The 25248-nt window shown below is 46.6% G+C and overlaps 3 protein-coding genes across 3 annotated transcripts in view; all 3 read left to right on the top strand.

Moving 5' to 3' along the window:
- Window positions 1–1797: 1797 nt before the first annotated feature.
- LOC308155351 (gap junction delta-2 protein-like) lies at window positions 1798–2907 on the top strand (the record flags this gene model as incomplete). Its single annotated transcript, XM_080528661.1, has 1 exon — window positions 1798–2907. One exon carries the CDS (start codon window positions 1798–1800, stop codon window positions 2905–2907), a length of 1110 nt encoding a protein of 369 aa, XP_080384787.1.
- A 4844-nt stretch (window positions 2908–7751) lies between these two features.
- LOC308156859 (unconventional myosin-XVIIIa-like) overlaps window positions 7752–25248 on the top strand; it is a gene marked incomplete at both ends in the record, with an annotated part of 81831 nt that continues 64334 nt past the window's right edge. Inside the window, one exon of the mRNA XM_080530306.1 lies at window positions 7752–8789. Within this exon, the coding sequence (XP_080386432.1) occupies window positions 7752–8789 (1038 nt within the window). The remainder of the gene's footprint in view (window positions 8790–25248) is intronic.
- The window catches only part of LOC308154817 (uncharacterized protein), a gene marked incomplete at both ends in the record, with an annotated part of 6287 nt that continues 5034 nt past the window's right edge, over window positions 23996–25248 (top strand). Inside the window, one exon of the mRNA XM_080528036.1 lies at window positions 23996–24976. Within this exon, the coding sequence (XP_080384162.1) occupies window positions 23996–24976 (981 nt within the window). The remainder of the gene's footprint in view (window positions 24977–25248) is intronic.

Genomic DNA, 25248 nt, shown 5'->3' with positions numbered 1-25248 from the left:
CAGCTTTAATTCAAGGGGTTGAACAAAAATATTGTATGAAACGTTTAGGAATTGCAACCATTTTTATACACAGTCCCCTATTTTCAGGAGCTCAAAAGTAATTGGACAAATTAACATAATCATAAATAAAATATATTATATATCATAATTAATTTGTAATACTTTGTCGAGAATCCTTTGCAGGCAATGACTGCCTGAAGTCTAAAACCCATGGACATCACCAAATGCTGGGTTTCCTCCTTTGTGATGCTTTGCCAGGCCTTTACTGCAGCTGTCTTCAGTTGTTGTTTGTTTGTGGGTCTTTCTGCCTTTAGTTTTGTCTTCAGCAAGTGAAATGCATGCTCAATCGGATTGAGATTAGGTGATTGACTCGGCCATTGCAGAATATTCCACTTCATTGCCTGGGTTGCTTATGCAGTATGTTACGCAGAGTCAAGCCTCTCCTCAAGAAACCAACCCTTGACCCGTCCTCTGTCCTACAGACCGGTATCCCTTCTCTCCTTCCCTTCCAAAACCCTTGAACGTGCTGCATCTAAACAACTGACTGACTATCTCCGTAAGATGGAACACCTGGATCCCCACCAGTTCAGCTTCAAGGATTCTCCATACTTTTTTCTTCCCATCATTCTGGTACAGGTTGATCTTAGTTTCATCTGTCCAAAGAATGCTGTTCCAGAACTGGGCTGGCTTTTTTAAAATGTTTTTTGGCAAAGTAATCTGGCCTTTCTATTCTTGAGGCTTATGAATGGCTTGCACCTTGTGGTGAACCCTCTGTATTTGTTCATGTGAAGTCTTCCCTTTATGGTACAATTGGATAATGATATGCCTACCTCCTGGAGACTGTTCTTCACTTGGCTGGATGTTGTGAAGGGGTTTTTCTTTACCATGTAAAGGATCCTGTGATCATCCACCACTCCTGTCTTCCATGGACGTTCAGACCTTGTGGTGCCGAGCTCACCAGTGCATTCTTTTTTTCTCAGAATGTACCAAACAGTTAATTTGCCCACTCCTAATGTTCCCGCTATCTCTCTGATGGATTTTTTGGTTGTTTTTGCAGCCTAAGGATGGCCTGTTTCACTTGCATTGAGAGCTCCGTTGACTGCATGTTGTGCATATAGAGCAACATCTTCCAAATGCAAATGCCACACTTGGAATCAACTCAGACCTTTTACCTGCTTAATTGATAAAGAAATAATGAAGGAATAGCCCACACTGGCCCATGAAACAGCTTTTGAGTCAATTGCCCAATTACTTTTGGTCCCTTGAAAAAGAGGGAGCTACATATTAAAGAGCTGTAATTCCTAAACCCTTCCTTCAATTTGGATGTGAATACCCTTACCCTAAAGCTGAGAGTCTGCACTTTTAGCCCATATTCATTATATAACTGTAACTTGAAGATATTTTGGTAAACGGCAAAAATTTCAAAAATTCTGTCTGTGTCCAAATGGACCTAACTGTATGTGTTGTTCTGTTTTATGGCTTCATGGATCTGCTGACTTGCCACAGAGTGCCCAGCTTGACATGTGCCCCACCCTCAACAGGCACACAACAGTGAGTGTACAAACTATTTATAGACCTTTGATAAAGTATGAGGAAAAACAAAAAATACTGAAGATGGCCTGGTTCCATCACTCTATCAAATTCAATAGCTTTCATACTGATTTATTTCGGTCATGAATATATGACCACTAGTCTATCCACAGATCATATGACATATGATTGCTGTAGTCATGCATGTTTTACATGTGATCCATGCATTCTGTGTTTTTAATCTGTGTTTCCAACCCAGGTTAAGAAATGGGAGACTGGTCCATTCTTGGCCGCTTCCTAACGGAGGTACAGAACCACTCCACAGTGATTGGGAAGATCTGGCTGACCATGCTGCTCATCTTCCGCATCCTGCTGGTGACCCTGGTTGGGGACGCGGTCTATAGCGACGAGCAGTCCAAGTTCACCTGCAACACCCAGCAGCCTGGTTGCAACAACGTCTGCTATGACACCTTCGCCCCGGTATCGCACCTGCGCTTCTGGGTCTTCCAGATCGTCCTCGTCTCCACACCGTCCATCTTCTACATTGTCTACGTGTTGCACAAAATTGCAAAAGACGAAAAGTTAGAGATCGAGAAGGTTCAAGAAGTGGTAGCCATGCAACCCCCTGCACCGGAAAGGGCCAAACATATGGGGGTGGAGGGTGATGCAGCCCTGGAGGCCAGCATCCCCCGTTATGAGGAGTGGATCCCCCAGGAGGGCGGGTGTGTGGAGAACAGCCTACTGGAGGAGGAGGACTTGAAGCAGACGGGGAAGGACCCCACCGAGCTCTCCAACCAGGTGCTGCTCATCTACATCATTCACGTGATGCTGCGCTCCATGATGGAAATGGCCTTCCTGGTTGGACAGTACTACATGTTTGGCTTCGAGGTGCCTCAGCTCTTCCGCTGTGAGACTTACCCCTGCCCCAATCGGACTGACTGCTTTGTGTCCCGTGCCACAGAGAAGACCATCTTCCTCAACTTCATGTTCAGCATCAGTCTGGGATGCTTCTTCCTCAACATTGTGGAGCTGCACTACCTGGGCTGGATCTATATTTTCCGTGTGCTCTGCTCCGCCTGCTCCACATGCTGTAAGCCAGAGAGGGACCCTATGGATTGTGTGGGCCTGTATGCCGACCACAATCCACTGCTGCTGCAGCTCAAACACTCTTTACGCAGCAGGGTGGTCCTGCAGACCCCACCTCCCGTGTCCCAGGAGAAGAGCAGCGGAGTGCCCACACATGCGCCCGCCATCTCCTTCGAAACAGACTCCACAGTAGAGTGTACCTCCAAGAGGAGCCCAGATGAGAAAGAGCGCACTAAGGCCAAATTGGCGAACATGGCCAAAATGGGCAGAGGCAAAAAGTCCTGGCTGTGAACTGTCTCACTGTATGTTTGACACTTTCCGTTTCACACTTTTCTTTTGCTTCCTCCTCTGATTGCATGTGTTCATCTGAAGATTGATTACATTTGTTTACAGTAGGTGCATTTCCATAAACCAAGACTGAGTGCAAAAGCAGTCCTTCGAGTCTTTTGCGGTGAATCGTTAGATTTTTATTTTTTTATTCAACCTTTATTTATCCAGGTTAGTCTTGATTGAGATAACATAACTCTTTTTCAGGAGAGACCTGATCCAAGACAGCAGTCAAGGAAAACAATATTTCAGATAAATCATAAAAGTAGACACTTACATCACACAACCAATTACATCACACAACACCCGTTACATTACAAACAAGTTACAACCATAACACACTAAAAACTAATTAGACATAGACACACATCCTCATAGCACATAAAGGCCCACATATTGCATGTAGACTACTGACATTTCTGTGTATATACTTGAATAGTATAAAGTGAAAGCTAATAGCGAAGAATAGAGGACAGCATATTGAGTGAACTAGTCATAACCTCTTCTTTTTAGAGAGGAATGTATACTGTATCAAGAATCCCTGTTGAGCTAACAGCTCATTTTAAGAACTAAGCACTTAAATCTTGGTTTGGTGGAGTTTTTTTGTGTCCATATTTTGTTTGGTGTTATGATGATGTTTTGTTTGGTATGATGTAATTCAATACTGTGACATGTATTTTATGCTAGGTATTATTCAAGCCTGGCATTAATCAATGCTGTACAAAATGGCTACTGAACTGATTTGAGCTGTGTTTCTGCTGCTTATCTGACTTTGAGCTGAAACAATGTTATCAAGATTGAGTAGATCATTGAATAAACTTCAAGGCTAAACTAGGACATTATTGTGTTTTTTTTGTTATTCTGTGTAAACAAATCATCAGAAATGTATGCCATTCAACTTTAGTCCAGACGAGGATGCTATTCTATAAGACAACTGGTATGGTTTTCATATGAAGCAGCCAAAGCATAAACAACCAAGCGTACAGTTGGTACTATAGTACAAGATCTTGCATAACATTATCAACATGTTCTAGCTGTTAAATTTGACCTTTTACCGCTATTTGGATTGATGGAAGATAGATAGATTTATTAGGAACACTATACTAATATTGGGTAGGGCCCTCACTTGGCTCTCAAAAAAAGCCTAAATTCTTCCTGGCATTGATTCCACTAAATTAATTATTATTTTCAAATTCTGGTCCATGATGACTTGATTGCATCACACAATTCTTGAAGATTTTTCAGGTCCACTTTCAAGCTGTGAATCTCCCGTTCTACCACATCCCAAAGGTATTCTATTGGATTCAGATCTGGTGACTGGGAAGGCCACTGAAGAACACTGAACTCATTGTCATGTTCATGAAACCAGTTTGAGACGACTTTTGCTTTGTGACATGATGTATTATCATGCTGGGAAGTAGCCAAAAGAAGATTGGTACATTGTGGCCATGATGAAGGCATGCACATGGTCAGCAACAATACTCAAATAGGCTGTGGGCATTCAAGCGATGATTGATTGGTATTAACAGGCCCAAAGTGTGCCAAGGAAACATTCCCCACACTATGACACCACCTGAATGACAGAGAAGGTGTAAAGATGTTCCAAATGAAGTGCTCGGTGAGTGTATACCTACCCATGTTTTTGTCATGGACTTTGCTAAGACAGACTATATATACTCTTAGATAATGTCAAATCAATTCTTAAAACATATGAAAGACTCATGCGCACACATTTTAAATGCTTTATATATCTAAAGGACATAAATACTATCAGTGCATTTTGACATGATGAAAACAGTCAGTTACAGTAGTGTTGAGCCAACAACCAGTTATGCCTACTCATAGGATGTTATTCACACTAAATGATGATTACAGTGGATTTGACAGATACAGTATCAATACTGTAAAAACAGACAGCTCATGGGTACAAGAAGCACCGCCTCCACACACACACACACACACACACACACACACACACACACACACACACACACACACACACACACACACACACACACACACACACACACACACACACACACACACACACACACACACACAGTAGGCTACTGTCTGCCCATGCAATTTATGACACAGTGTCCATCCATGCCAACAGTTTCACAGTACAATGGAAACCAGCCAGCAGACACATACTACCAAATAATTCATCCCATACGAATGTTTCCAAACCAACCAGGAGAGGTCACTGCGAGCCGGCTTACAGAAACTCACGCGTTAATGGACTGCCCTACACAGACTGTACAATACAAACTGCTGAAACCCACTGACATTCTCACTCAACCCTTCATCGAACTGCAACCAACAGTGTCCACCAACTCCAACACCGCATGATCAATGAGCGGTGAGTATTCGATTACAATAGATTTCTTCAAGAACTGTTCAAAGTCGATGTGCGGACATGCATCTTTCCTGTCTTGATTGAACTGTTTAGTCTGTCATCTGAAGCGACCGGTGTGGTGAAGAATGAGGGCAAAGCAGCTTAAAGGGAGCGCATTATGAGCAAGCTTGGACTCGCCGTGACAATAACTCTCACATTCAGCGACAATGGAGCTGTCAGGATAGCATATTTCATTCCAGGTAACGAGTTACGTCTAGCGTGTTACATTCGTGTTCAATTATTTTATTTCCCACTGGGAATATTATTCATAGGACAAGTGCGTCGCACTGCATAGCCTCTATAGCTTTGCATGTCACCATGCGTCCCTTTAAAGTGATTCTGTCCTTTCTTTAGATGTAAGGCAGTGTGTGGAAAGGTATCGATTTTTTTTCTGATGTTTGCAGATGTGCTGCTCAAAAAAGGCATCCGTGCCATGCGGCACGAGGCGCACAGACAGGACTGGACACAGCCTGGTTGGGAATCTTTAACTTGTAGCCCTAAAGATAAGAAGGTCAAAAACGGAGTGCTTTTTTTCAAGAATGACCTATTTTAAATGCTACAATAGTTTAGATAAGACTAGGACGCTGTCACTGACAGGACTACTGCTAGTGTGAAGCGCCCTCTGAACCAGCACCTCACCTGATAGGAATATGAACTACTATCAATTATGTATTATACAGACAAATCCCATCAAACTCCTATGTTTTGATCTTCCAGATCTTTGACTTTAAATATAGCCGGTAGTGCAGCAGCTGTGTGCAACCAATCTGTAATTATCATACTGGCCCCCATGGCAATGAATTCGTTCACAGCATGTTAGTTTTGATGGTCATTTATTTTGATTGTACTGGACTGTGTATTTCTTTTATGTATACGAGTGGAATTGTGGATCATTTAGACATACAGTACCACCAGTCAAAAGTTTGGACACACTGAAAGTGCTGTAAATAGATAGAAACAGAGATGAAGTGGTGACAGTAGGAAGGTGGATGCAGGGAGCAGACTCTAAACTGCGGAGGCCATGTGTAGTCTAGAACCGACAGCACTTACCTCTGCACCTGCACTGCACCGCTCGATCCCCGGCTGGCCATGTGTCGAGGTGTCCTCGGGCAAGACACTGAACCTAAATTGCTTCCAATGAACGTGCCCGCGCCTTGCATGGTAGCTTGCCACCATTGGTGTGTGAATGTGGGTGTGAATGAGAGGCCATTGTAAAGAGCTTTGGAATAAGCTTTGAGCCACTCGTTTTGCTATGACGTCATATCCCAGAGTCTACATTTAAGGCTCAGTTCAGCAGAAGTGATTTGGAATCATGCTCTTGTGGTGAGGTAGCCCTGCGTGAGACATGTCAACTCAAGTGTTGCCTTCTGACCTTGAGGATGTCCTCTTGGCCTAATGGTAGACACTTGGGTCTTCCACTCGGGAGACCTGCGTTTACACCCCACCCGTCACATCAGGTCAGGTGTTAAAGGTCTCAGCTGTGACAAAAGCCAGCTCACACTGTAGTAACTTCAGGACCAGAAGGACTGGTGTGGAGGCAGCCTTCTTATGAAACACAAAACAAGCCCCCAATCAATCAATCACATTTCATTGTATAACCTCTTAAGTAGTTTGCTGAAGGCTCCACAAGGCTTCAATCTCCTTGCATCTCTAGTGTTGTAGGCCTACCCCTCCTATTGCTGTCCTGCAATAACAACAACAAAACAACGTGCTATGGAAAATATTATGAAAGGCATACTTTCATAGATGCGTATCTACATACCAACTCTTTTAGGAAAGCCCTTGATTATCTGGCGTAGAGACTGTCCCTTGGACATAATTCTGTAGTGCAACGGCTTTGAACAGTTTCACTGGTAATTCAAGGGTAGATGCTCCATCTTTATTTCATGAAAGGCAGCCCCTAGCTGTAACATCTGATACCCTCTCATACAAAGGTGTTTGGTTGCTCCTACGAAGCCCTTGGTGATTAGGTTAATGGATACATTGAAATGCATTGCATGTAACACTATCTTCTTCTCTGGTCATTGCAGTATGTAGAAGGATACTGACAATTGTTCTGGTTCCACATGGCATTACATGGAACTTCACATGTAACTTATGACTGTTGATTTAGCAATTATATGTTTTTGTAAAGGTTAAAGCCTGGACTTTCCAAGTTATAAAAAACACTCTGTGGTAAGACACGAGTCACCTTCGCCCATGGGGATGACACATGATCTGTAATGATATCTCATTGTCATTATATTGGATGATTGCTTGATTGACTCCTCTCTCCTTAGGGCTCCTCAGCTGATGACATTCCAAAGTGTCACCTAGTTGCTTCCCTGACTGGGGCTGAAAGACGGATACCTCACCTGTGTATGGAACCCCCCCTTGGTGTAAACCCACACAACGTTGAGGGGAACCAAACATGTTCCACCTGATTAAGAAAGATAAGGAGAAGGAGAAGGATGGGGGGAGGAAGGAGAAGAAGGAACACAAGAAGGACAAAAAGGAGAGGATGTCCCAGGCAGAGATGAAGAGCCTGGAGGAGATGAGTATGAGGCGTGGCTTCTTTAACCTCCACCGAGGGGGCTCTAAGAGGGACTCCAGGGGCAAGCTGGAGATCTCCAGCCCCATCCCCATCAAAGTGGCCAGCAACACAGAGCTCAGCCTGACCGACATCGACGTCGACCGCTACAGCAACCGTGGTAGCATGGTCCTGGATCTGGGGCAGATGAGTGCAGCCAGCTCCAGTGATGACCTTAAGGGAGAGGGAGGGCTGGGCCCCCACCGCACCTCCGTGAAGGAGCGGGCGGCCAAGTTCGGCTCCCTGACCAAGCAGAGCTCCCAGGTGGGCGGGATCATGAAGCGCTTCTCCTTCTCTCAGAAGAGCAAAGAGGAGAGTCCCTCAGAGGGATCCATCCCCTCTGGGCCCAACTCTACTGCCCCGTCCCCCCAGATAGAGGTCAAGGGGTTCGCCCCTCACCCCAGACAGGATTCCCAGCCGTCCCAGGGCCGGGGCAGGCCTGCTAAGGCGGTTCACATTCCGGACGTGGTGGAGAGGACCTTCCCGGTGGACCTGCGGCTTCCCGCCGTGGTGGCTCCTCTCATGCCAGCGCCGAGGGAGCTGGAGCTCCAGCGGCGCAACACGGGGGACTTTGGCTTCTCCCTGCGCAGGACCACCATGCTGGACCGGCAGGCGGACGGCGCCGTCTACCGGCGCGTGGTGCACTTTGCCGAGCCTGGCGCCGCGACCAAGGACCTGTCGCTGGGGCTGGTGCCGGGAGACAGGCTGGTGGAGATCAACGGGCACAACGTGGAGAACAAGAGCAGGGACGAGATCGTGGAGAAGATCCGACAGTCCGGGGAGAGCGTGAGGCTGAAGGTGCAGCCCATCGTGGAGCTGAGTGAGCTGAGCCGCTGCTGGCTGAGGAACAGTCAGGGGCTGCGCAGGGAGGCCTATGATGTGAGTACTGGATCATTTCATGTGATTATTTGCGTGTTGGTTGATGTCGGTTAACTCGGTTGTGTTGACAGAAGTCCACTTGGGCGAAGGTGTCAGTGAAGATTCCGAGTCAGTGACTGTGTGCTGATGATGTCATTCAGAGGCTGTATTGTACACAAGAGGCTTTGAGAAGGGCGTGTTTGTAATGAGGGATTGTGGATGTGTGATTCTCCTGCAGGTGGATCAGTGCACTGCACATGGAGCCTACTTTTCGAACCCTAATCATAACCCTAAACCACTATTATTTTTGCAGCAATCCAGACAGAGACACTCTCAAACTAGGCTCACAGCCATTGAGTCCGATGGAATGTGACATGTGAAATAGTTTATGCTCTTCCATAACCTGTATTTCTAGTTCAAGACTCAATTCTACACCTTTCAGGGCCTCGTTACGTAAGTAGTGTTGAACTCCCTTCACTGCTGTGTCTCACCTGGGAATGTAAAGCATGGCTGTCGACAGTACAACGACATACAGTATAGTATGGGCTGTGGACTGTACGGCACCCCTGACCCTACCCTGTCGCTCTGGGTGACAGAGGAGACTCTGACCCGTCTCTCATGTTTGGAATTCTACAGCAGGGGAACTACCCTCGCTGTTGGGTAACTGCATGGTTGTACAGTCTGGTCGCAGAATGTGGCACTTTCCCCTTTGGATGGTTGTGAGAGGAGCGTCCCGTAGAGGCTTGATGATGCTGTGTGTGTCTGTGTGTGTGTGTGTGTGTCTCTCTCTGTGTAATCCCATCCTCCCCCCTCCTTTCCCCCTTTTGAAACCAAACAAAGGGAAGCTGGAGGGGAGCATTGTAGGACAAAGGCGCAAAGACCACAACAGCCCATGGCCATATGTTCTTGAAATAACAAACGAAGGCGCCGGTTGCAGTTTCTGCTGGCCATATTCACTTCTTGTTCCAAATTTGGAATGCTGAAAGGTAGAGCAAATTGTTCTGATTGTCTTGACACACTATAATTTGAGGTCGTTTTTGAGTCATTCCTTTCTGCTCCGTTTGCTGAGTCGGTGTGACAGGGTGGAGTGTGGTTTAGTGGCTCTGCCCTGCCCCTCCCACTTTTAATGATTCAACTTTCGCTCTGTGAAATAGACTCTGTGAGAGAGGTTGAACGAAGTTGACACTTGTCCCCTTCTTCCTGCTCTTCCCATACAGAATGTCAAGGTTGCTCAGCAAAAAAGTTTGCTATACTGTCTTTTAAAAATACTGAAAAACAAAACAAAAAGTAATGTTATGTTTTCACTTGTTGCCTAAAGATATTGAGAAATTGCTAACCCCTCTCGAGGAACCTATACTGTACCAAAAACACATCTAAAGCCTCCGTCACAAAACCAATTGTAGTGTTGACTTTCAGTCAGAGGAGCGCTTTTGTTTATCATTGGGTCTGTTGACAAGACCGATGGCGACTCGTATCTATGTCAGTCATCAGAGGGTTTGTTTTTCCTGTGCTCAATGCCTTCTGCTTTGTCTCGGAGGAAAGCAAACACACACAGCTCTCCAGCAGGAGTCTGAGCAAAGGCCTGTGAAAGCTGCTCCGGTCCCTAGAAGTGAAGGGTATTCTGTCTCTTTCCAGGTTCACTACGGGACCAATTCAGACTCTCTACGCACATGTGTGCCCAGCACTGCCCGTCCTCACCCGCCCCTGCTGGGTCTTTCCAGTGGGTATATCAAGTTAAGAGGCTTACCAACCACCAGGCTCATGCTCCACAGACAGATGCCAAACAGATAGAGACCCAGCAGGCTTCAGGCCGCTGGGGGGGAGAGGCTGCTGAGCGCAGGTTCAGCAGACCTAGCGAAGCAGCTAGATCACACAGATCTGGCCAGGTCTTAGGATTTCTGTTGTGGTATATTTAATCACATCCTCTTGTTTCACATCCCATTTCACTCGCTTGTATTCTGGAACATTCCCCTCCTGTACAGCGTGCTGTGGGTTGGTATCGAGCTTTACATTTACATAATACATTTGACTGAGTAAGTAAATAATCTATCCACTAGTCCTAGCAAGAAAAAGTAATCTATGCTGCTTTTTTTTCCTTTTCTTTTTTATGACAGGAGAAACAATACCTGGGGGGTAGTAGATGTCTCAGGAGAAACAGTATAGGGTTGCTGTATAGAGCTGTGCTGGGAATGTGGCACTGCTGATGAGTAAGACAGCTGGAGAGGGTGTTTAAGTATGTCTTAATCAGACAGTTGGGAATGGAGAGTAGTGGAGATAACAGCCTACAGATCAGACTCTGGAGGGGTTTTTATCTCAGAGTTTGAGAGAGGATATTCTCTCTGCAATATAATAGTGATTTGTAGCCACCATCTGTGCCCCGTCATTCACAGCATTTCTGGTATTTCGTTCAGTACCTGTAGCTCTAAATATAGAATGAAGAATATTCTTTAGTGTCAAAGTCCATTTCCTTCTCTTTTGGCAGTCTGTGTGGAATGTTGGATTTCTGACTGCGTTTCTCAGGAATGCAGCCTAGACACTGCACAGTACTGCAGCCTACCTCGAATCAAAATAGAATAGTACAAAACGTGTGTGTTATCCCATTCAATCCCACACTAAGGGTCAATGTCCTGCTTTGCACTGACCTGAGGACATGGGATCATGTTCAATTATAAAGGGGAACCCGCTATCGCTGTATCGGTTTACACCTGTGATTTGAATGGGCCCCTAAGTCTTACTTCAAAATCCAAAAGATAAACATACTGCACCGAAAAGCATTGAATTACCCCCATTTCATTCCTTTATTCCTCCAGAGAAATGTTTTGTGGTCAATTGATATGGAAAACAGTTCAGTCAGAGGCCATTTTCCAGAGTTTCATAAACACGCACGCTTGTGTGTACATATAAGCAGTGTGGAGGTGTTGTGTTTCTCTTTACTCTCTCATATCCACTTGTGGTATGGGGGGCCGCCAAGCAGGACCCCTACACATGTACACCAGATGTGTATTGGCCTTCGAACTGCACAGTGTGCATATGCATCATGTAGGCCGCCTAAATGTTCCTACATGAGTTATTATTCTTTTATTATGACTATGACATTCATGCTATAAACTACAGGAGTGTTTTTAATCCTCCTTTCCACTGTGTTCTCTATCCTGAGATACTGTTGCCTGTTTGGAGTAGAGAGAGAAAATCCTGTGATTTCAATCTGCCGTTCCTCTCTGTCCCGCTTTCAATTTCTTTTTTCTTTTTTCCGTGGCAAGGATATGTCAAGTATTTCCTGGAGTCTGGTGTTTGTGTGTGTGTCAGAGAGACGTACCTTCAGCTCGCATTTTTTTTTTTTTGTATTGTTCTGAACGAGTTATTTCCTCTGCAATGAGCCAACTCTGACCTTTAACGAACTCCATCAAAAGGGGAAGGCAGACTCAATACTCTAATTAGGGCTGTGTGGAACTTCCTCTGTCTGTTCTAACCTCTGAATGTTGAGCTGTTTCCCTCGATGGAACTCAGTGGTCTGCTATTCAGGTTATCGTACCTTCGCCTCAGAGGTGTCCACAGGGGGAGAACTGCCCTGATTTTGAACCACTTTACATACCAACCCCACGAGTCCCCTTTCTCAATCTATGCGAGCTTCCTCCATGTATAAGAAAGGAGGAATGTCCGGTCATACTGTTATGCTGCTCCAACTGATTTATTCAAAGACAGGGACACAAACAAACAACGTTTCGACGTACATGGTCCGGTCATGACCTCCTTTGTTTAACGTCATCTTTTTTTCTGCTTCTTTAATCACTTTGGATGCACGCCAAACCTTTCACAGTTCCCCCATGTATGCCTTTGTCTGACCAGCAAGATCATGTCAGAGCACGTTAGATGTCAATTCTGTATCTCCTCCCATCAAAGTGTAAAACGGCATGTGACGCATCGAGAAGTCAGTTCTCCAGATTGTCTAGCTCTGTTTCGAGTGTCCTATGGAAGGTCAGAGTGTGGAACAATACTCTGCCTTTGACACAAGAACAGGAATGTTAAAGACCGTGGGTATGGAATGCAGCGTGAAGCACAAGGTGTATACTTAACATGGTGCAATCTGTTTGTACTAACTACCCATCCCACCACACACACATGTATGTACCTGAGCAAACAGAGGCTAGCTGGAGCCTACTGCAGGGACCGATGACGGTCTCCTCCCCGTTATGGCATCCCTTCCCCTGCTGCTCTGTCCCAGATACCCCCGATCATGATTCAATCATTAAAGACAGGCCGTTCTACGATGTGAAAAAAACCATGGTGTGTGAAAGTGACCTAGAAGCAGCTCTATTTATAGGAGGGTATAATAAGATCTAGATCAAGTCAGTTCTACAGTTTGTCTAGCTCTGTTTCATCAAATAAATGTCTTTGGGCATGGGAGGTCTGGCTGTCACTGGGTCCTAACACGGGTCAACTTTACGTCCATGCACTTGTCATAATCCTGCGTTGTTGGATGTTTTAGTGGTCAAACCTGCTTATGGTCGTCCCTTTTAGTTCAACCGATTGACATTGTAGTCGACCTGTGAGCAGTGAGTGAGTGAAGGCTCAACAAGTGAGCCTGTTGTTTAAAACCGGCCAGGCAGGTTCCTGACGCGTCACCGTCCTCTGATGGTTTAGCATACCAAACACTTTACCACACGTGCTGGGGGCTGTTTTGCAAACAGGACACACATTTGCTCCTATATGGTTGGCAGTTCATAGTGTCTAAAGATATGATTCTGTAAGATTGAAATGTATGAAAATATGATCTGAGAGTTTGTTGGGTTTAGTCTATCACTGTTTGATATATATTATATAAGAAGATTATTATTATTTTATTTTTTTTACTTTAAGTAAGTAGGCAGAAGGCACAGTAAGAGTTTTTATTTTTCACTGTATTTTTTTGTAGATATCTTAGCTCCAAGACCAGTCAAGGGTATTTCTGCCATCATAATACTCAACAACACATAACAGGTGACTGTTGAAATATCTCAATTTGAGAATGTTGGATTCTCTGAAACGGCCATTTGCGGACCACATTAACTAGACTGTTTAGTTTGAATAGAGAGGTTACAAAAAGCAGGCGGTCCAATTACATCCAGTAGGCTGCATATCCAGCACAACCAGCTTCTGAATGCACTCCTCTTTTTAAATTAGATTAAAGTTGGTCCCAATGAGATTATGTAATGGATAATTCTGGGCCCAGGACCAGTCTTTTTGTTTCCTTTGTTGGGAAGCTGTCAGTAGAGTTTCCGGGCCTGTCTGGAAGCTGCCTGTCCCTAGCTGTGGGTGTCACGGCTAGGGTGCCTCCCAGGTCACCACAGACCCTGACTGTGACCTGTCACTCTGAGCCAGTGTGTGTGCTGTGTCCAGATGACTGGCCCCCGCCCCCCTCCTCCAAGTCACTTTGGCTCAGGCTCGACCAGATCGACCATGCAGGACCAGCCATACTGTTCTGGCACAGAGGTTTTTTATTTCACATTGTATTTTTCAGCACAGCTTGGGTTGCTATGAGCATGCTCAGTTGGCCCCAGGACATATCTGATGCCAGCCCGCATGTACCCGCGCCGAGGGGCGGCCGACCGTGACCATGTGTAAACCTCCCTGTGTTGAGGGCGGGCAGTAGTGAGATTGTCCAACTATGCATATCCACCCTGTTCATTGTTCAGCTCCTGCCCTAGTAGGGCTGTACTGGGCTATGCGGAATGAAACCAGGCTGTTCAATACCAAACCGTACTCCAATATTGGACCGGCACGGGATGGCACCGCGCCGGTCGGCCCAAAAGTTTGCAATGTGTAGACACTGGGTAAAGAGATGCTCCGCACCCTCTCAAAGTGTCTGCCGTGCTCATGGTTCTCCTAAGGGCAGTTGCGTTCTGATGCTAGCTCTCTGTGTAATTAAGGTCTCAGAATATAACTCTCCATCAGAGGCAGGGCTCATTGTAGGCCTAATACATGTAATGGAATAACACACATTCGTTTGATACCATTCCTGATTCCATTCCATGCGTTACAGTAAGCCCCTCCTCCGATGTCTCCCCCCACCAGCCTTCCCTGCTCCCCATTATGCTTGAAAACAGACATCGCTCTTCGTCTACAGCGGGGCACCCCTGGTGTCTGTTACAATTCATCTCCAAGTGATTGAAAGCAAAACTGAACACTAAATGCTCCAAAGTTCAACATGACACCTTTCTGCAAATTTTAAAGGCAAGGTTTCTTTAAAAAAAAAAAAAAAATCAATCTTGCTTTAAAATGTGACAAAATGTGTCATGTTTAACTTTGTACCATTTAGAGGTTAGGTTTGCTTCTTTTCACTTGTAGATATTAATTGTAAAATGCATTTTTGACTAGGGGTTAATTTCTGCACCCCACTGTATCTGTGGAAGTAAATGTACCTGCTGCCTTTTGTACAGTGTGATGAATCCCGGTGAAGCTTCTTCCCACAGGCTGTAATGCTGCTCTCACAATGTCAATTCAAGCATCAGATTACAGCTGAGTGCAAGCACTTATCCGGTGCAGCACTATTGTCTGACTTGAACTGAAAGAGACAGCGGAGGAAGAGCTGGACCAATGTGCTTGATGGGTGATCTTATGTAAGGATCGGAGCTTATGACTATGAGGTGTGATAAGACTAAAAGGATTAGAAATGTTCGTTTCTCCTTCATGGCACACAGTCGTAGTTTGCATGGGACATGGGTTTTTGTATATCCTGGGAATCGCTTTGCATGGGAAGGCAGATAGACTATCATTCTTCTTCCCATTCCCTTTGATCTCCATCTGTGATTAGAACTGGGTCAAAGTGCATTGCTGCAGATATGCTCTTATGGTTTCAGCTGTTTGACATGAGCATTATGATTTTTTTCCCCCCCTCCTTCCATTTCCTCCCAGTGGACGAAGAGAAAGCAAAACAAAGGGCAGTTGGTCATTTGTGTCAATGCCAGAGGAAGGTCTATGACCGCAAAGCTCGCAATAAACAACGTTTTTTTGCCCAGTCAGTGTTTGAGTGTGCGGATGCTGTTATTTTGTACTCAATTGTGTCAATGCCCGAGGAACAAAATGCAGAATCCTTAGGTAGGATCACAGCACATGCAGGGACATGATATCACATTTTGAGTAAGTCTCTAAATCCTCACCTGGAGCTAAAATGTGGTCATACCCTCGTAGTAGAACATACTCTAGGCGCTGCTGTTTGTGTTGCCGCCAACACATTGTCCTCTTTTGTGTGCGCCTGAGTGGCTTAATTTAACAATCAAGGCAGGTGTCTGGATGAATTAAGTTGGCTTAAGTTGCCGTCATTTGCTTAATTCCAAACAGTTGTTTTTGCTTTTGTTGGTGTGTCGCTTGATCTCTCAGATCGTTTTTAAAACTCTTTACCACAGGTATTTCCTCAACAGTTCCTGCCCTATCAGCACGCAGAGATAACTCCCTCCCTCCTCTGCCATTGGCTCATGTCCTCCCATGCTGCTTCCCCTCTCTGTGCTGTTCAAAGTGCAGAAGCAACAGGAATAAAGAGTTCCTGGGAACGTATAAAAAGACAATGGATTATATTATACTGCATTATTGATCCTTGCTTTATAATAGATAGTGTGTCATGAAAGATATATTGGAATGTTTCTTACAGGATTATGAGAGTTTTGGGGTGGTTTTGGAGGCGAGGAGACAACCAAATGTGACAAGACAAGGCCTGTCCCCTGGCTTACACCCCCTCAGACCCACATGTGACTCACACTGACATTCACATCTTTTCTATCAGCAAGTCACATCTGGTTTTGTGTGTGTGTGCATGCATGTGTGTGCATGCACATGTGTACGTACGTGTGTGTGTGCGTGTGCGTGTGTGTGTGCGCGTGTCTTGGGCATGGCACAATCTCACTGATCATGACTCTCTACACTGCTCAGTCAGCCAGACATGAAACGTCATGAAGCTATATCTATAACTGCTGTCAACACCCTTCTCTGTGTGCACAGGTCAAACTCCAGCTTGCTTAAGGGGTTTCTCTTTAAATAATTGTTAGGAACTGGTTCTATACACCTTCTGATTGGCTGCTGAGAGGTTCGGTGTTGGAGCCTTCTATCTAACCTGACAACAGGGTTTTAAAGGCTGTTTAGTTGGGGCAGCTGTGGCTCTGATAAGCTACCTTTTTAATTGAACAGAGCAAGGAACAGGAATCAGTCCGATTTCTTATCTATGGCCCAATTCTCATTAATTTCCCATGAAGCCCATCATTTAGACAGTCGGAGGTCTCATCACTGTCTCTGTGTTGATTGGTTTAACCAGTGAAGGTGATCCTGGGTCAGGCCTTGGCACCCACGGAACCAACAGCAGCCGTGACATCACTGTCTGCATCTTCCAAAGACCTGCCCCCAAGGGGGGGTGGTGTGTGTGTGTGTGTGTGTGTGTGTGTGTGTGTGTGGGGGGGGGGGGGTTACTCCACAGTGTATTGGTCAGTTCATATAGTGACTCCACCTCCTTTTATCGGGTAGTGTCAAATGAGTGCACTCCATAGCCTTAGCGTTCGTTTATCCTTGATCTCACACATATTTCCTGCCTGGCTGCAGACAAGCTTTTGTCGTTAGGAAATTAAGCAAATGGGCTTAATCTCCTGCCCAAGCAGCCCATTTCAATTACGTCATCTCCATCCCTAGCGGGGTGACGGTAGCATGCATTAGTGCAGGCCCCGGATTAGAGGGGGTGGGGCTACTGGGCCTCCCAGGGCTAAGAATAGATAGAGGAGCGGGGCTAAATAGACCCATTTCCTCCTCTCCATCCTCCTCCTCCTCCTCCTCCTCCTCCTCCTCCTCCTCCAGGCTTTCCTCATGGATGTCCCAAGTGAACGTGCATGTTACGGTGTTATGGGCGATTTGTCTGATATCTACAGGGATGAACTCCAACCTCACTGTGCTAGGTGTGATGGTTGTGTGTGTTCAGTGGGTGTGTTCGGTTGTAGAGGAGAATTTCATTCACATCATTACGACACCGACAGCTCCTCCCACTGCTTGTTTTGACACGGTCACGTGACGAGACACACCCTCAGCCTCCCAGACTCCTAATGGCAGCTGGTGTTTTACCGCATAGTCATCATTGTTTGGCTTATCTCCAGAAGGTTTAAACAAAAAAGCTGAACACCCTGAAAGTGAGATGGTGATTACGTCACCATATTGCTCTTGTAAAGGGGGTTACCTGAAACAGAGCTTCCCTATCTCTTTGTTTGTCTCATATTATTGGGTGGCATGAGTTGTGTTGTGACAGACCTTATTATCACCCTCTCAGTCCCACACCCCTTAGTGGAACATTTGGGATGAATCTGTTCTGTTTCCTGTCTCAATGTGAGTGGCTCCCCCCCCGCCCTCCCTCCCATCCCTCCCTCCCATCCCTCCCTTCCCAGCCCTCACACCCCTCTATTCAGACCGGCCAATGGCTCCACGCTGCCATCTGTGTCCATGCTGTCCCTCTTGTGTCTGGGGTCTGAATGGCACCCACTGTGTGGCGGAAATGTGATAAGCTCCGGCCTTGCCTCTCTGCCTTGGCTCGCCAGGACACAACAGCAGGTCCCCCCCCCACTCTGGGTGCCCACATTGGCTCTGCTACGGCACCACAGAACACTGTTTAACAGAGAGGTGACAGTAAGCTGTTTGTGTGTGCGTGAGAGTTTGCGTGTGTGCGTGCGTGCGTGTGTGTGATGGGTGGTGTGCGGTGAGCGGCAGTGGAAAGGGGTCAACGGGGTCATCCGTGACAGTCAGGGGAGCGTGGTGTTCCTCTGTGTCCTCGCATGTCTGAGACGATATCCCGTTGCCAGTGCCCTCCCCCCCCCTCCTCCCCCCAACACTTGTCTACAACACTGTGTGATGCTCCCCTCACTGTCTCTGGCATGCACCGATGACCTGCTCTCTGCTTCCCTTCCCTTGACTGGTGTGTACGTGCGCCCGCATACACACACACACACACACACACACACACACACACACACACACACACAGTTTCCACGTGTTGAAGTGTCTTCTCACCTCCTACCGAATGGGACTGTTTTCACCAGCTGCTCATTAAATATACTATTTAGCATTCTGTGTGTGTGTGTGTGTGTGTGTACACAAGTGGAATAACACTCTCTCATGCTATTATCTAACCTTGCTCTAATCAAGCCTCATTGTCACCTCTTGCTAACGCAGCGTGATTCTGCCTCCACTTACTAATGACTTATTGTTCACTTTCGTGTGTGATCACACCGGTACACTCACAGAGTTTCCGCGAGTGTGTGTGTGTGTGTGTGTGTGTGTGAGGGAGGAGGAGGGTGATCTGTATTCCCTGTCTGCATGGCCTGCTTTCTATGAGCAGGATGTTATAACCAGGTCTGTATTTATTTACCCTGACTTTGGATAATCTGGGTCATGTTCCGACTTTGAATCTTAGAGAAGATGTTGGGGCTTCGGGTTGAACTGGGTCAGAATCAGAGCTGTGTGTGTGTGTGTGTGTGTGTGTGTGTGTGTGTATGGGTGTGTATGGGTGTACCAGGCCTTAATCTTTGATCCTCAGTGTTCAACAACATGTGTAGACACTCACTGTCTGTCTCTTCCATACTCTGGGGATTAGCAGGCTGTGATAGATTGGATTCCACTGGCCCAGCTCAGCCCAGCCCAGCCCAGCCCACTCCTGCATTTCCCTGTTGCCCTCCTGTTGAGGCCACGCCTCCTGCCCACCACACCCAATAAGCTGCTGAACGCTTTTCCTCCAGGCCAGGATCAGTCCCACTGGTGTTCCCACAATGCATTTTTCTTCCTTCTATAGTATAAAGTTTTGCCCATTTTATATGCATAGGACATGTGTTGATGTCATGGTTTCTTGTTCTAATTGTCAACCCAGATTCTGGTGTGTGGACTGTTTTAGTTGAAGTCAAATGCTGAATTTAGGTCAGTAGATGTCTTCCTTTAACTGGAGAACTGAAATGTTTCAAGGCTTCGTGGCTCCATCTTGTGGTGTGTGGAGCACTGTGCAACTCAGAGAATAAGGTGGAAAGGAAAGTCTCCCTCTAGTGGTAGACTCTGGGATCTAAAATAAACATTTCAAGAAATGAGTATTCTATGCATATTTGACACAGGCCTTTACAAACAAAGTGCACCTCCTCCTTCTGTGTGTAGCTGGGTGGGTCTCTGTTTCCTCTTACCTACCTCCACACAAGCCAGTCGGTCCTGTGAATGCTGCATGTTGATCAGGAGAGGTAGCCACCAGTGCTTTGGTCGCTTCGAGGCGACATCCCCACTCAGTCTCCCCCTCCCTTTCATTCTCAGTGCTCGGACACACAGGGGATGGGAGTACACAAGGGGAAGGTGGGGGGGGGGGGGGGGGAGGTAATTGGCATGGTTGCTTGTATGTTCTATTTATAGCTCCCTCCGTATCCCAGCAGCTGTCCCCCTTCTGTCCCTTCCCCCCCGCCCTCCCAACCCCCTGCATCCAGAATAACATCGTTCCACTGAGGGTCCTATTGCGTTTTACTCCAGTCTGCGCTTCCGAAACGGCCGTACCCAAAGTCCTACGCTGCCTACTCCTCTCTCATACAGACCAAACCCAAGCTACCCTACTCTATCCTGCCTTGCCCTGCACTGCTCCTGTGAGGGAGAGGACTGGAAGACTGATTAGGCCTACCGAGGACACAAGGTAACAGAAGACTGGGTCAGGCTCTGCGTGTGACTAGCAGTGTGTCCAGCTCCTCTGTGTGTGTGTGTATGTATGTGTGTGTGTGTGTGTGTGTGTGTGTGTGTGTGTGTGTGTGTGTGTGTGCTGCTGTCGCTGTACCGGCTCCATGAGGGCTCTGTTTCTGTCTCAGAATGGCCTCCTTGGCTGCGGGAACTATTTTTAGGAGCGGACGCTGTTGAAAGCTAGGCCAGAGATGGTGAAAAATAAGTTGGTCACGCTACTGATTTCACCTCTACTATGTCACTAATATAGAATATGCTTCTACCGTCATGTATCACAGTTTTTTTAGCTTAGTGTGCTTAGTTTGGTTTGGGTTGGAGGTCATGATTGACAGTGTTGTTGACTGTGCGTGAACGCCAATGTGGAAGGAGACACAATATTGGATCAATACTGGGAGATCATGTGGTGTTTTAAAGACTTCAGGGACTACGAATGAAAACTTGCCTTCTTGGCTAATTCTGGTGCATTCTTTGATGTACACCGTCCCTGCCAAATAAACAATAATAATAATAATAATAATAATAGCTTGGGGCTGACCTGGCTGCATGTTGATTAAAAAAAGTCAGGTTCTCAGCCCTGTGTATTTCCTATGTGATGTGGTTGTGCTTCCGTGTCAGTCATCCCAAGCATCCATGTTATTCCATGTTATCATTGGCTGCATGTGTGTGTGGTTGCTTCCTATGACCTCATCACCATGAGACCATGTTGTTGTTTGTGTGTGTGTGATTGATTTGCCTGTCTCTGGTTTTGCCATTAGCCACTACTCCTTCAGTGTTGACCTACCTGATCTGTATCTGACGGTTGGTTGAGCGATCACTATAACTAGCCTATACAGTCCTTTAAAGATCTGTAATCTGTGAAGGTGTAGGGGCTAGAGGCAGAAATGGAACCAGTCATTTGAACAATGTGTTCAGTGAAGTTCATTAAGCTAAGAGAAGAGAGATGTATGTTTCAGTGCTGCTGTAGTGGATCTCAATCTCTCATTCATAAGACTGACACTTCTGAGGTTACGTAAAGAGGGTTTTCTCATGTGGTCAGTCACATTCCGCAACATGGAAAACCTGATGCACTGAACATCATGAACTGATTCTAGACTGTTAAGACTGGCAGCGATTGGGACACACTTTGCCTGCAGATTAAAACCTCTGGTATGTGTGACATTTCCACTGTCAAAACAGACAGCCTTCAGGCAGCATGCACAGCAATGGAATGTGTCACTGAATTGATCACGCCTCATAAAACCATAGGGAAATAAGAGCATATTGACATATCGTTTAACCGTTTTTTATTTTATTTTGAATGAATGTGACAGTGTGACCTATACAGAGTGAATGTGAACCATGTCCTGTCATCCATATACGTATGTTATATATGATATCCTGTCCTCCCCCCCCCCGACACCATCCACCCCTAAACACACACTCCTCCATCAATTCCATTCTAATATCCTAAAGTCTGTCTCTCCGCCTCTCTCTGTACCCCCCCCCCCCCCCCCCCCTCTCCTCACATCCACCTCACCAGGCTCAGCCCATGACTTCTGACCATGGCATTCCCACGTCGCTTTTCATTCTGGGAGCAAAAGGAAAGTCTTGTTGTTTTACTCTCTGTTGTGTGAACTGTTGCCTTCAGTACATGCCTGCATGTGGTCCTCACATTTGCTGTGTAGTGAGGGATTAGTTAGTGATCAGTTTGACAGATTATTTTGTGTGTAGACTGAGGAAACAAGAGGAAAGAGGATGTTAGCAACATGATATGAGTGCGTTTTGTCTTTGGGTTTGACCGGTCTCTCTTGGCCTCCCTCCCCCATGTAGGTTGTTAAAGACGAACCAAACAAGCCAAACGTAAGTGTCGCCTTCTCGTGTGTGCTTTTGGGCAGAATAACATCTGCACTGAATGTGTGTCATTACTAACTGTACAGAGGTAGAGGACATCTGACGGGTGTAGGTCACAGTTAGAGTTAAGAGTTCTCCTCTTAACAACAGTTGGTAGTGCATGGCGCAAAAAACACTCAGGTTGTGGGTTCGATTCCCGTTGGGACCATAGAAAAATGTATGCACTCACTCCAATGTAAGTCGTTTTGGATAAAAGCGTGCGCTAAATGGTATATACAGTATGATTAACCAAGTCTACAGCACACTCTCCAGAGTCATTGACCACATGACCGTGTGGACCATAGAACTCAGGAGTTGGAGTTTTGGGTTCAGAGAGTAAAGCCTATTGATGCTGAATAAGATATATGCATAGTTCTGTGTGAGCAGGTTGCCTTTCTGAGCTTTGTCTGTAAGTAAATGGACAGGATAGCGGCAATGGTCAGATAATAGACCAAATTACAAGACACACTGGCCTTATTTCTTTAATCCTGGATGCATTGTCATGCTTAGTCGCACCTCTTCAATGTTCCCTGACAAAAAGGCCGTAGCTCACCTCTACTGTAGAAGCCTTGATAATTGCTGTGGACTTGGAAATGACCATCAGTTGTTCTTGTTAAATTGGCTTTTTTGCTGAATAAAACTTTGAGTAGTGTTATCTTACAAGCTTTTACTGCGGTATAAAATGGAGAAGCATATTGAAATGCAGTAGAGGTGTCTCACAGTTGGCGTCTAGGTCTTGATATAGCCACAGAGTAAACACTAAAGCGGAATACATTATAGAGATGTATTATGTGCAAACAGTCTGTGCAGGTCCTAACCTTTCATAGATAATAATATTATTACCCCTGAGCTGCATTAAACCAATCCTAATCTTATTTTTGGCGCACAGTGTGAGCACAATCTGTGAGAGGGACTTTTTTTTCTTACCATCATGATATATGATCAGAGGTGTTATGGCTAATAATTGTGTACTCAAGTGGATTTTTTAAATTGTATATAAAATAAGAAAAAAAGAGGAAAATATAGGGGAAAAACAAGTGAAATACAGTTAGGTCCAGAAATATTTGGACAGTGACAATTTCCATAATTTTGGCTCTGGAGGCCACCACAATGGATTTGCTGAAACAATTGAGATGCAATTGAAATGAAGACTTGGACCAATGTTTTTTTAATGCAGAATAAACAGCAGCATAGTCACTACTATACAACACGTCAATACTACACTACAGTATGTAGAACAGCTAGCTCTACAAATAACTTTAAAGTAGGTTACAAGTTATGAACAATAGAAAGTGTGGGAGTCTGATATACAGTGCCCTGCGTCAGTAATGGTAGTGAAGCATTTGTGGTGTGCTCTAAAATCAGTTTGGATTTGAAAACAAACAATTACTGAGAGGTTAGTAGTAAGTAGAGATCCTCCAACAATCCAAACGATTGGAGTGTAGAGCCAAAAGAAGAAAACAATGCTTCACTGTCCCATTACTTACTCACTACATACTGTATTTTTGCTATTGGCTCCTCCTTCCCCACACCTATATGTACAGTCTGACGTTGACGCCAGTGGGAGCAGTCAGCCTCAGTCAGACAGAGGTCCTAAGAAAGACGGGCGTGGTGACCCACAGCCGCTGACGTCATCAACCAGAGACAGTGGGAGTAACGGTGCCATGGGTGGTCCTGACCCCCCAGCCCCCCCAGCCCTGCCCTCCTCCTCCAGGCAGGAGAGCAGCGAGGAGCAGGGTCCCAACAGCAGGAAGGTGGTGAAGGTCATACGGAGGGTGGTTGGGAGGGTGGTGCCCGGCGCTACGGAGGAGGGCGGTGCCTCTGCCGCGGAGTCTGCTAGAGCTGCCTCCGCCGCCACCTCGGTGCCCAAGACCGCCAAGGCTGAGAAGGACGACATCTCCGTGGGCCTGGCCAGTCTGATGGGCCGGAGCAGGACCAAGGAGCACCGGCCCCGCACCCGCACGCAGGACCGCAGGGACGAGGCAGAGGAGGAGAAGGGAACGGAGGAGGAGGAGGTGAAGGAGGTGGAAAGTCAGAAACCTGTCGAGGAAGAAACCGTAGAGGCTCCTCCCACCTCTGTGTCCTCCCCGTCTCCTCCCGACCCAAGTCCCCCCAAACCCAACCCCCTCGCCCCTCCCACAGGGTTCATCCCCGCCCCCACCCCTAAACCCAACCCCCTAGCCCCTCCCACAGGGTTCATCCCCGCCCCCACCCCTAAACCCAACCCCCTAGCCCCTCCCACAGGGTTCATCCCCGCCCCCACCCCTAAACCCAACCCCCTCGGCCCTCCTGCAGGCTTCATCCCCGCCCCCACCCCTAAACCCAACCCCCTCGGCCCTCCTGCAGGGTTCATCCCCGCCCCCACCCCTAAACCCAACCCCCTCGGCCCTCCTGCAGGGTTCATCCCCGCCCCCACCCCTAAACCCAACCCCCTCGGTCCTCCTGCAGGGTTCATCCCCACCCCCACCCCTAAACCCAACCCCCTCGGCCCTCCTGCAGGCTTCGTTCCGGCCCCAAAACCAAATACCTTCGGCCGGCCCCAGGGTTTCATCCCTGCCCCGAAAACGGCCCCCAACCCCCTCGCCCCGCCTGCAGGGTTTGTCCCCGCCCCTCGGCCGGGGTCTGTACTACTGAAGAAACCAGAGGTACAGAGTGCCAACAACCCTAGACATGCCTGCCGTCACAGAGCGAAGCATGTCGTTCTGATCTGTACAGTACACACAACTATTAACCCCACTTAACCTGTTGAATGTGTGTGAAATGAACACCGTTATGAATCATACTCCATAACTGAGATGGCATGGTAGTTTCTATAAAGATTGACGTGTCTTGTTGCAGTGGTTGGTGCTGCTTGATTCTCTTTAGTCTGTAAAAAAAGTGTGGCTGAGATGAATTCTCTTTCAATGATCTAGTGAAT

Source organism: Nansenia antarctica (genome assembly GCF_963989245.1).
Source record: "Nansenia antarctica genome assembly, chromosome: 4".
In the NCBI taxonomy this organism is placed as follows: Eukaryota; Metazoa; Chordata; class Actinopteri; order Argentiniformes; family Microstomatidae; genus Nansenia; species Nansenia antarctica.
This window is presented reverse-complemented; position numbering and strand designations above follow the sequence as displayed.